Genomic DNA, 12,247 nt, shown 5'->3' with positions numbered 1-12,247 from the left:
ATAACGAATTGTTAAACCTTTAGATCATATATTTGGGACACTGTGTGCAGTGCAAAAGAATGTAACAGCTATCTCTAGGACTTGTTTTCTCAAAAATAAAAATAGAAAACGAAAAAAACAGGTTTTCCGGTTTTTGATGACACTTTTGAGGTTATGCGAATACGTGTAAATACAAAAGTAAATACTTTTGTTTCTTCCCTTCCACTTTTAGTTCCAAAATTTGATCTTACATTAATAGTTTGGCCAGAAATTGCAAAATACTACTTTCGACCCCTTTCAACCACCAGTATTTCGTCAGCTGTTTTAATTTTTTCCCAATTGCTAATCATTTAACCTGCATTTTTGTTAAATAAATTATTTTTGTTCTAAAACAGATATCCCGCAAATACCTATAATTATTTAGTTTGTTATATTGAAGGGGCTTGTTACTACCGCAACGCAATCCGTACGATTAGATGTAGCTAAAGCAGAAAAGATAACCGAAAGATAAAAGTGTAAGAAACGAGTAAGCAGTATAACAATAGCGTTCCGAAAAATGCAACTGTAATATTATGACGTAAATATTCATACCTACCTGATATTAGTGACTGAACGTACTGGAGATGCCGTAGTTGGTGTAGTGGCTGTAATAAAAATCGTTTCTTTAGACGCAACTGTAAATGTCACAAGTAGGGAAAATGAAAGTATAATAAATTATTGCAAAGTAAAAAACACCCAGCGATTCCATTTGTCCCTTTTATTTGGAGTATTGGTTTTATTTTCATAGGTACCAATGGTGGCGTTGGTAAATCCTAATCAAACTTGGTACCAGCTCTAGCTTGATTACATCTATCTAATAATACTGATTAGCATACTCCTGGAAATATGTTAATCAATGTTAAACTGAAAAACACCCACATAGAGACACAACAAAAATGTTCAGCATACATGCCAATACTAACCACGCGGTTAACTGACTACCTTTCCATCGGAGCAGTGCTCCATCGGGGTAACGAACCTAGGTACATTCGTAAGGCTTTACAACTAGATCATGCCGCATGCACTCTCACACCACACTTGGGATTAACGATCTACTTGAAAACAAGTTTCCAAAAACAAGCTGATATGGCAAACAGTTTTTATGTTCTACTTAATAGTACTCAACATTTTATTAGGTGTAATCTCCATATCCAGAGATTATAATTTGTCCGTACATTACCAAATTGAAATTAATAAACAACATACATATATTCTAAAGACCCTAATGTCACAAATACGATTTGTGAAAACCCCCGTTGCTATCTTTATTCTAATCGCTTCTCGAGAAGGGAACCGCTTATTAGAACAGGGTTGAAAGATTACCTAGGGATACCTCATAAAGCCTTGTTCTCTGTCATCCTACAACTATAACGCTTTCTAAGGACAGGAATAAATTATCAATGCTGTACAAGTACTTTTGGCGAAGTGCGATATTGGTTGTAGAAAGAAATTCATCATCTCATCAACTCATACCACATGTTACACAAATCACAGCAGTTGAAAGGTTCAATAAACCTCAAAGGAACACACTACACTATTTCTGTTCTGATGAAAAGGACAGTGATTGCAAAAGGAGCGACAGCTCGATATAAAACCCTTTAATTCTGATGTTATCGTACTACATCTAAAGATGATCAAAAACCTTTACGCTCACGTGCATCACACTTTCCTATTCAAAACGCGTTATGGATATTGTGAAGTTCCTTTCCCCCTACTACATATTTATCACCATCGAGGTGCATTGCGCATCTGGAGTATTCTGAATTGAAGCACACTGACGCCATCCCATCCCTCAAAAACTGACCACTCTAATACGCGGCACTCAAAAAGATTTATCTGTGACGCCAACATTTCAAACATGACAAAAGTTTTTTTGACTTAACAATGTGAAGTACTTATCAGGAATTTTCATGCAGTGCACCTATCAACTAATGCGATAAAGATGGATATCTAATCAAGCCATTTATATAACGATAACTATCAAGGGTTTAATTATCATATTTTTTTAATGTTGAGTATTGGAAAATTACCGTGATTAACACAATGTAAAAACATTTGTTTTATTGCAAATTCTACACTAATACACAATTGCCCAAGCTATCGTTTTAATTGTGTTGCCAATTCTGCTTGGTACGAGGGAATTGTCTCTAAATTAGATGTCAAAGATCAAATACAGCAATGTCCTCTAATAAAACAGTGAATCTGATCGGATCAGACATAGAGTTCATTCGAATTAAGGAGACGTTGCTATCACTTACTTTCGCAGCCACGCATGAATCTATGCACCCACTGTTTATGGGTACATGTGCATCTTTTGAATCGCTCTGCATTCTATCCCAAGGTCTATTCACCAAATTTCTTATCAATATAACCGCTTTACCTTATTTCATTAAAAGTGGAGCATAAAGACTAGGATTTCTTATCTTTTAGATTACGATTATTGAGCTTAAAAGATCGGAAAAGTTATCCAATGATTTCATTTTGAGTATATGCCAGTGCGAAAGTGTGTAGATCTAACCTGGTGTTTAATAGCTTGAGGCCTTTTGGAGTTTGCTGCAATCGCAATTGAATACCACACGCAATTTTATTTTTAGCGTGTCGACTTCGTTTAAGTAAGAATCAAGGACTAATTTTAAATTTATCCCAACTCACTTAACGTTCATTGAAACTGATGCAACCAGTTTAATTATTTGCTTCGTCCAAGACACACGAGACGGTTAACGATGGACGAAATTGATTTAATCGCTTTTTCCAGGAATATTTTCCAAAAAATGCGTATGCTAACATTCACTCAGTTTTTGAGTGCCCTAACACGTAAAAAAGTGACCTTCGACCATGACAATTCCAAATTAGCGCGCGTTTTGACGACATTGGATCTAACGGCTTTGGGCATTGGGAGCACCCTTGGGGTTGGCGTGTACGTGCTCGCAGGAGAGGTTGCAAAAACATACGCAGGGCCGTCGGTCGTTATATCATTCTTCATTGCTGCCTTGGCGTCAGTGTTTGCAGGTAAGCGAATTTTCCTAAAAACTAACTTTTAAACAATCTGAATTGATAGGCTTATGCTATGCTGAATTTGGGGCACGAGTTCCAAAGGCAGGTTCTGCCTATGTCTACAGTTATGTTACCATTGGAGAGTTTGTCGCGTTCATTATTGGTTGGAACTTAATATTGGAGTACATCATTGGTAAGTAATATTGAGGTGTGGGCCTATACTGATTTCTTCGACTACAGGATCGGCAAGCGTTGTTAAAGGACTATTCACTTACCTAGACGCTTTGGTCTACCACAAGATATCGGATTTTCTTCAAGAAAACTTACCGATGAACGCCCCTGCCTTAGCGCCATTTCCGGATTTGTTTTCCCTTGGGGTCGTGTTGCTATTTTCCCGTAAGTATAAACACAGTAGAAACGAATCAGGTATACATTATCTAAATGATTACAGTTGCATTGGCGCTTGGTGCTAGAGAGTCTTCATTCGTCAACAACATTTTTACAATGGTTAACCTTTCAGTAGTAGTCTTCGCGATAGTGTCAGGATTGTGGAAAGGTATGTATGAGACTATTGCCCTCAGCATTTACTCACTCACATTGTTTAGCTGACATTTCAAACTGGTCCATACCAGAAAGTGAAGTTCCAGAAGGTTACGGAACGGGTGGATTTGCTCCATATGGGTTTGCAGGTATTATAAAAGGTGCAGCTACCTGTTTCTATGGTTTCATAGGATTTGATTGCATTGCTACCGCTGGTGAGTTGAAGCATTTCTGCACAAGAGCTGAAACTAAGACTTTACCTTGATTTCCTTAGGCGAAGAAGCTAAGACTCCCCAAAAATCGATACCCATAGCAATAATTGTTTCATTGTCGGTCATATTCTTGGCGTATTTCGGAATGTCAACGGTACTCACAATGATGCTACCGTATTACCTGCAAGATACCAATGCACCTTTGCCGCATGTGTATGATGTTGTCGGATGGCCTGTTGCGAAATACATCGTTACCGCAGGAGCTATCTGTGGACTTTTCTCTAGGTAAATCCCACTCGACTCGAGAACCTGGCTCACAAACAATTTTAGTTTATTGGGAGCTATGTTCCCTCTACCTCGTGTGATCTACTCGATGGCATCGGATGGATTAATGTTCGAAATCATTGGCCGTGTCCATCCGCGTTTCCAGACTCCAGTACTAGGCACTTTAATTGCTGGATGCTTTACAGGTGTATTGGCCTGCATTTTCGAACTTTCCCAGCTCTTTACCATGATGTCAATCGGTACTTTGAGTGCATACTCTATAGTAGCGGCGTGCGTTATTATATTAAGGTAATATACGATTGACGACCGTTTTGTACATCTCTGACCTAACAAATTGTAGGTACACCGAAGAGGAACCTAGCGATGAGAAGTTTAAATATGAAGAAGAAGTTAACGTAAGAACTGTTGCGGCTCAACTGTTCAACTATAAGTTAGAGAAACCTAACAAAGTCTCTACCTTCATAGTGACATGTGCCAGTGCAAGTTATTGTACGTGAAACCATTTCTTAGATAACTAGTAATGTTTTGTTCTTGCAGGTGTATGTTGCTTTGGACCGACTTCCATGTTGACCCTTTTTGAAAAAGACCTTCTAAACGGAGAACCATGGGTAGTCAGCATATGCGCTATCTCAACGACACTTTTGATAATGTTACTTATCATTATCTCATTTCAACCGCAATCGTCTAAATCACTGACATTTGCCGTAAGTTTTTGGCTATATTTTTGAGATTTCTTGCATATCATTTTTTTTGTACAACAGGTACCATTCGTGCCTTGGCTGCCGGGTATAAGCATATTCATCAATCTTTACCTTATGACCACTCTCGACACAGCAACTTGGATACGTTTTGTCGTATGGATCGCCGTGGGTTTGCTGATCTACTTTACCTATGGCATATGGAATAGTAAAGAGCTAAGTGTTCAACAAAGACAGAGCGGGTTAACTGGTTCCACAACTGTAAGTAACGAGAACAGCAAAACGATACTTCGTACTGCGTCAGGAGTCTAGTGATCACCTCTTTCCATTCATTGATTAATATGTGATATTAGTTTTTAGTGAACATTATTTATGTACTGTGTATTTTTAATATTCTACATTAGAAACCAATCGCAATAACTTTTCTCAATAGTTCCAGTTCAATCCTACGTTAATGTTTTCGAGAAACAGAAAAATTAAGTAAAGGAACACACGACACCTGCAAACTGCAAGATCTCGGAACTTTTTGAGAATGGCGCTAAAATTAATAAACAGAGGCCCTATTTTCATTGGTGCAGTCTACTATGACCTAAATTTTCAAAAACACTTGTGAGTGTGAGAGTTATTGGTCTTGATTACGGAAGAACTGCCGGACGGCCGGGCGAACATTTTTGAATTCAAAGCTGACAGAAAGTACTACAATGGCTCCACAAATTTCGATTCGTTTCACAGTCTCCTTCGTAGAAAGGTCTTCGTTGAAAATTATAGTCGGGGTAATAAACTTCATTCTCCAGCCAAGAGAGGCAAATTTGTACCAGAGTAGGGCACAAGGGTTCTGCAGTATAATAAATCCGAGAGCGATCCAGTTTTCAATTTGTCTTGGAGGGAGAGCCATGTAAAGACCGATTTCAGTGACAACTGTGAGTTGCATTTTTTTTGGAATTGTGCAAAGTATTGGTCGGTTATCTTTAAGAATGTTGGTTTGACCTACCGCTCTTTCCACCTGTCCCCTCACACTACCCCATCGTGCACACTCAAACACTGCGTGCTGGGGATCATCGACCTCGACGCCCTTCTCAAGGAAGGGCTGGTCTGTCCATCCTACGAGCGTGGTTCTTTGGTGAATTTTCTTTGTGACGCTCTGGTACCCCTTTATGCAGACTTCGCGGCCCGGATCGTCCCAGGGTTGCTTCAGGCATTACCGCTTGCTATCGTTAATTATCTTACATAGTTCCAGATGATTGCGTTGCTAAGACTCTTTTTCCTCTCGACTACGTGACCGGGCCTCGCCCCTCTTTGGTGTATTCTTCTAGCCGCATTACACCGTTTTTTTTGTTGGGTTGTCTCTTGCGTCCACCAGTATACCGGTCGCCTTCTGTCCTCCCGGTACGGTGGCATGGTCTGGTCGCAAACTGTCTTGAGTGGGAGTTTTATTTTTTCCGCGTCCCACAGCGGACCTGCGTCCGTCCTTCTGGTCTCTGAGTGCTATCGGGTCCAACCTGTTGGTGTTCCCGAATATTCCAACCGTCTTTCGTAGGCCGACTTCAGTCACCCTCGTCGAACACGACCGCGCTGACGAATCCGGGTACTGTGCGATCAAAAAAAGGGTTGCTGTCGAGTCGCCTTTGGAATTGTTGTTTGCATGGGAAAAGCGGAGTACCTAACGTTAAAATGAGCACTGAAACGCAAAAACTAGACTATCCCCCCTTGTCACAAATGAAGTCCTGATGTTAAGAAAGTCACGGTAATACCCAAAAGGTTCAGTAGGCACCAAGAAATGTGATACCGTCAGGTATATAAGAATGGCAACAAGAAGGCAAAAATTATCAAGCAGAGTAGGACGGCGCTTAGGTGGAGCAGGGTAGTATCAAAAATGGCAGGGTAGCTGGTGAAAGTAGTGATTAAAATAATATGCGTTCAGTGGTGACAGACGCTGATGGCGCTAATTAAACATACATTGACATAACTAAAGCCTTTAGGTGCTACTCTCTTTCACTTGTGGCCAACAGAACAGAGCACCTTCGGTGTGGTCCTTTTGCTCTAGACGCTTACCTGCTGCACGTGGCACCATTTGAATTCGTCTGTCCGTTTGCCAGTCTGGGCGCCCTCCCGTTTATCTGTGCGCTCTATAACTGTTGAACGGAAGGCCTTAGAGTCTTGACACTTGGTTCATAGATTCCCCTAGGTCCAAGTAATACACTGAACTTCTAATGAAGGTTTCCACTTCCGCTCATGGATTTTCGAATCATCCGATATATAAACTACAAAAGGACCTACCAATTTTTGACAACTTTTCACCCTTTCACCCAAATGTCATCGCAAACCCTTTGCTACACAATGTAAGATTCCCGTTCGTCAAACTCTTCATCTTTGCATCACCAGCCTGTGGGCTTTATTAAAAACTGTGTAAGTGACTCACATTAAACCGTAGAGTTTGACATTAGCTACGGTTGTCATGTCTAAATTTTTAGTAAATTCCCACGCTTCTAAATGGCTCAATCTCGACCAAGTCCGGAAAATGTCTTAAGGGAAGTGCGACAAAGCTTGGAAACCTTAAGTTATCAGTTACAATCGGAACTAATTACAAATCCCCGGGATCAAGAAAAGCACAAGACAAAAATGAAACTGGCACTAATTGATTTAGAAGCAATGGATAGGAGACTGCTTGAAACTTGCAATTCATTAATGGAGGAGGAACAAGATGACCTGGAGTCAAACTTTGGAGTTAGCTTAAAGCTGGAAATGGCACAGAGCGCACTGTCCATGCTCAAAGAAAAACACAGCAGCCTTCGGAAGGAGTGGTACAGCCAAGACGAACATTTGCGTAAACTGACCAAGAAGATATGCGACACAGAGAAGCAGTTCAAGTCTCAAAGGATAGCGTGTGCGACACAAGGATTGCTCTTTAGTAAAGTTCTGTGGAAGTTCTCTAAGAGCAACAATCTGTTGGAAATAATTGTATCGCATGAAAACTTAGTGCTCGATTTACTCAAAATTTATACCAGCACCCTATGTGGGTTCACTAACGAATCTATGAATACCTCCTCGGATGACTATCAGTATTTGCTTAGCCTCACCGGAATCATCAACAATTTTGCAACAATTCCCGATGGAAGATTCTTCTTAATCAATCAACCGATATGTCAAAACGCTATTAACCAGGTGATCAAAAGTATTCCTCAGATTCAATCTCCGCTAGGTGAAGATCTAAAGTTTCTTCTACTTACACTGCTGTACAACATAATGATCTGCAAAGAAGGTGAAGAAGTTATCCGTAACGATTGTTGTTTAAATTACAGTTTAACGAGTTGCATATCTCCCCCTCAGTCGGCTCGACTCACGATATTAGCAATGAAAATTATGAAAGGTGCAGAGAAACGGTATTGTCCTGTTGAAGCGATTACAAAGTTGCGTAGTGGATCACCGACAGAGTCTAGAAAGGATGAAGCGAAACTTAAGAAGGACTGTTGTGCAAAAGATGGAGTGGTGAGAAAGATCAGTAGAATGAGACCTACAGAGGGTGCATACCCCAATAATATTTTGGCATACTATCTACTTACTAATACATATTTTCCTTGTGCACCCAGTAACAATAATCATGCAACACTAACTGAAGCAAGTTCATCCAGAAGCGAAACCCGTGCATGCGAAATGTCAGATTTGCAACCCCGGCGAATCGTGAATGAGAGCAAGTCAACATCCATGAGTCGCGTTTTAGTAAACTTGCGAGAAATTGGTCAAGGCATCAGTGATGAAATACACTCGATGCGATATCAACTTCCCAATTCAAATTTGGGTAGAACCTTTTCGATAACCATTGGCGACAACCTTCAAATCTCCATACCAGCTGGTAATCTCACTAAGTTATCGGGTGGGTGCTGTTTTGGTGATGATATCAAAAATACGTCCATTGTGACGGTGTACAGGAAAGACGATGGTCAGTTAAATACGTTTTCAGACAATACAATTTTGCCATTCGTCACAGTCACCTGCAATGACGCTTCTACGGCCATTGATGAGTCCAAAGCTGCGACGGAAGTCATAGACGTGGGTCAATTTAAAACGGATATAGGCGATGAAGATGTTCAGTCGACGTCAATCCGTGGCCCAACCTTTAACCGAAAGAAGTTACATAAGAAGAAACGGGTTCGTAAATTGATTGCCAAGACGTCTTATTTCAAAAGAAAGCGATCTTTTAAGAGAACGAGTAAGAGCACGCGGGGGAGGTCGAGTTGTATTAATTCAGACGCTAGCGGACGTTAAAAAACAACGAAAACATGGTGGATTTTGGATTACTTGACCAAGATCTGGGTTCTCCACTAAAATATAAAAATGCGCAATAACACAATACAGGTACAGTGTCTGCTAAAATTTGTGATATATAGGAGAATTGTAAAAAATACGTGTTTGTGACTATGAATACCTATGTGTGCTTAAAATAATTTATTTTCTGCAAGGGTGCACAATTTAGTTTCAAAGGGAATACATAATATGCATAACGTGGTGGATTTAGTATATGCGGGTGTTTTTATCAAAATATCACAATACCATTGTCTCGTTTCTTTTGACACATTTGTCTTGGCAACTTACCTTTGTGATTCATTCTACTGGTATAGTTAATTTTGTTCTGTGAGCGTAAGGGAGCATAAGTGGAATATGTCAAAATCACACAATGCACAAAATAGATGAACATGTGGTCAAAATTTATTGATCAGCTACTTGAACCTAAAAGCAACTACTTATTAAGCAGAGAAAATCTAGCAGTACCAAGTTTTCTCTGAAGTTTTCTTTGGTCACAAGTCGGGCTTAAACTTTGGCCTCACGTATGGCGGAGGACTCGGACGGCAATGCATGCCTCTAGGGCCAAGCGATGGGCTCTCCGTATGACTCCGTGAGACTAGCTCTGGAGACAGACACGCTGTTGAGTAACTTTTCAGTGAATGCGAGGTTCGACTCAACGATGCATAGGGATGAATAGCCTCATGTGTTGGTGTGTGATTCGCAAAATCCCTTGATCTGTAACGTCAAAAGCGGTTAGAACTTTGATTATCATTTTGAGGGGTGTGTAAGTAGACAACCCACCGCAACAAAAGTTATTCGCAAACTTTCACCCAAAAACCTTTTACCTTAAGTAATCAGTACAAATATGAAATATATTATCTAGAAACTCTTCACTATGGCTGTCGGCGCTGTAAAAGATGCAAGTGTGGAAACATGGACGTATATAATATGTCTCCTTCTGTCGATACTTACATGGCCTCGTGATGGAAGCACAAGATAAATGAGAGCATCATGGTTAGCGCCGTAAATAAAAATAGTGGAAGAAGGATGGTGACCGCGAATTCGTGGGAGTAGCTCCTCTCCGGAAGATCATCAATGGAAAAAGCGCGCCAATGATTATTTGCCTCCAAGTTTGACAGTTTCTCTAATTTCTCTGTACTAGAATAGTGATGCCCCAGTGCCGAACTGCTATCTTCAATCTACAACAACATGCTACTGACTGTCTAATGAGCGATTGCTTACCAGGCGAAATGCGCACCAATCCAATGCAAACCCGGCATCCCTAAAGAAGCGTTCAACCGTAGTGCGTTTAAAATCTCTTGGGCACGTTTTGTGCTTCCACAAGGGCTTCACCTCCTTTTGCAACTTAATCAACTCATTCGACAAATGTACTCGGCTACCTATTCGCACAACTACTCTAAAAAAGACAGTTAAACTCAATTACATTTCATCGGCATCTTACCCTTCCCCTTCGTCGGGATTTGGCGGAAGTCGTGCACCCAACTGCACGGCCGAAGCTAGAAACGTCATGTGCATGTCTTTACCACTCTCCCTCCAAAGTGACCTTCGGAAGACATTTTTTAATCTCTCAACCCTTTCGTGATCGAACATATCCTCAACGTTCAAATTGTCTATCTTCAAGTGTACCTCACTTTTAGCCGGGTAAGGCTTTTCGTTGATGTGGATCGTTAGTATGTGATGTCGCGTCTCGTAATTTTGACGGTTTAGTCCAACTATTTCGATGTGAACGTCCGTATGTAGATTGTCTGGAGGCACCCCGTATAGGTAACCGGTATGGTGGCGATTACTGTAGTAGTAATTGATCCACGACGGTAAATCAGGCGAGTGCATAAGGGAGGGTTGGTAAACAAATTGATCTGGATTTTCTATTAGAAAAAGATTTACTCAACTGTTTCTGGAATTTGTCCCTACCTTCGTACGTCCAATTAAATAATGTAGGGTTTACGTGTATTACAAACACCTCAGTTTTCGTGATATTATGAGCGATGGCCAAAGTAAAAAGCGATAGGATTAATACACAAAATTTATTCATCTTGTTAGTGAAATGCGTGCGTTAACTTTTGTGTTTATTATTGAACAGCGAAACTCTGCTCGTCGATATTTTAGGAATATGGGGAGTTTGCGTAGTTCTAGTAATTTCAAACCAGGTTCATGCGCAAGAAATTGCTTCTCTTTAATAAATCCTGAAAATAACGGTGTTGATGCTTTTTCTATGTATAGAAATTGCGGGTTTGAATGTCTTAACCATTGACTATTTCTTGGTATTAGGTAACAATTTTCCTTACAAAAATATAAAAATTAACGAGAAAGCTCATATTTCATATTATTAGTTTAAAATTGAAAATTTTAAGCTTTTGTGATGCCTTGCAGGACACAATTAGGTGTGGCAAATGTATAACTAGCAGACCCGACGAAATTTGTACCGCCTTTGGAAAATCCATTTTTTTTCCTTTCCGGAGGGAATTTGGGGAAGTGGTTTCGGACTACCTACTCGTTACACCTTCAAAGAAACCTACTTTCCAAATATCAAGTCTCTATATTCCGTAGTTTTGACTGTCAACGTCAAGTCCCTTTTATTCGCGTTCTGTGGGAATTTCGGGAAGGGCATCAGAATCAGAAACGTTCGCGGACATACCTACGTCGAACCATTCCCCAAAGTTTCATAACGTAATCGGATGAAAGGTTTAAGCAGACACAATTTACAGACAGACAGACCAACATTCATTTTTATTTATATAGAATATGACGGTCAATCCGTTCCTTCACCTGTACAGACTGTCCCGAATTCGACGGTTACCTACTAATTATTCGGATCTCAGCGACACTTGCAAAAATTTCATTTGTAATCAAACTACTTACACCTTGAGTAACAAGGATAGTTTAAAACGTCACATTTTATCACGATATTACTTTCAAGAATTTTAAATGTTAACAGTGCAATTACACAACCAACAATAAGGCTATAAGTTATAAGTGCTTTTCACCGTTTAACGTCTTCGCACGCTTTTTTTTACTAATGATTGTGTTTATTACTAATACTTATTACTAATAATTCATTTATTAATCCACATTCAAGGATGTTTCGTGCAGTCTGTGCGATTAGGTATATGCCACAATCAGTAAGAAAAATTTAAATAGGCATTTATTAAAGCACGGCACATCGAAAAATACTAAAATTTGAAGGATAAATTGTGATCT

The 12,247-nt window shown here is 39.9% G+C and overlaps 2 protein-coding genes and 1 pseudogene across 3 annotated transcripts; 2 read left to right on the top strand and 1 right to left on the bottom strand.

Moving 5' to 3' along the window:
* Positions 1-2,701: 2,701 nt before the first annotated feature.
* Positions 2,702-5,161, top strand: LOC116176340 (annotated as a pseudogene).
* Positions 5,162-7,046: 1,885 nt separating this feature from the next.
* LOC116177221 lies at positions 7,047-9,346 on the top strand. Its single transcript, XM_031496130.1, has 2 exons — positions 7,047-7,153; positions 7,219-9,346. Exon 2 carries the CDS (start codon positions 7,238-7,240, stop codon positions 9,008-9,010), a length of 1,773 nt encoding a protein of 590 aa, XP_031351990.1. The 5' UTR covers positions 7,047-7,153; positions 7,219-7,237; the 3' UTR covers positions 9,011-9,346.
* An 83-nt stretch (positions 9,347-9,429) lies between these two features.
* On the bottom strand, positions 9,430-11,139 carry LOC116177222 (epsilon-sarcoglycan). 2 transcript variants are annotated; one of them, XM_031496131.1, is made up of 6 exons: positions 10,961-11,139; positions 10,491-10,914; positions 10,271-10,445; positions 10,001-10,227; positions 9,874-9,936; positions 9,430-9,763 (listed from the first exon to the last, which is right to left on the bottom strand). In XM_031496131.1, the coding sequence occupies exons 1-6, from the start codon at positions 11,079-11,081 to the stop codon at positions 9,541-9,543; spliced, it is 1,233 nt and encodes a 410-aa protein (XP_031351991.1). In that variant the 5' UTR covers positions 11,082-11,139; the 3' UTR covers positions 9,430-9,540. The 2 variants fall into 2 exon arrangements, with proteins under 2 accessions (XP_031351991.1, XP_031351992.1); XM_031496132.1 differs by lacking the exon at positions 9,874-9,936.
* Positions 11,140-12,247: the final 1,108 nt, after the last annotated feature.

The sequence above is a fragment of the Photinus pyralis genome, unplaced genomic scaffold (genome assembly GCF_008802855.1).
Source record: "Photinus pyralis isolate 1611_PpyrPB1 unplaced genomic scaffold, Ppyr1.3 Ppyr1.4_LG7, whole genome shotgun sequence".
Taxonomy (NCBI): domain Eukaryota; kingdom Metazoa; phylum Arthropoda; class Insecta; order Coleoptera; family Lampyridae; genus Photinus; species Photinus pyralis.
This window is presented reverse-complemented; position numbering and strand designations above follow the sequence as displayed.

Coding starts and splice junctions, on each gene's coding strand:
- LOC116177222 (XM_031496131.1), bottom strand. CDS start 11,081: ATGAATAAATTTTGTGTATTAATCCTATCGCTTTTTACTTTGGCCATC. Junction 10,228..10,270: donor ATTGGTGCGCATTTCGCCTG/GTAAGCAATCGC, acceptor ATGTTGTTGTAG/ATTGAAGATAGCAGTTCGGC. Junction 9,937..10,000: donor TGCTTCCATCACGAGGCCAT/GTAAGTATCGAC, acceptor CATCTTTTACAG/CGCCGACAGCCATAGTGAAG.
- LOC116177221 (XM_031496130.1), top strand. CDS start 7,238: ATGGCTCAATCTCGACCAAGTCCGGAAAATGTCTTAAGGGAAGTGCGA.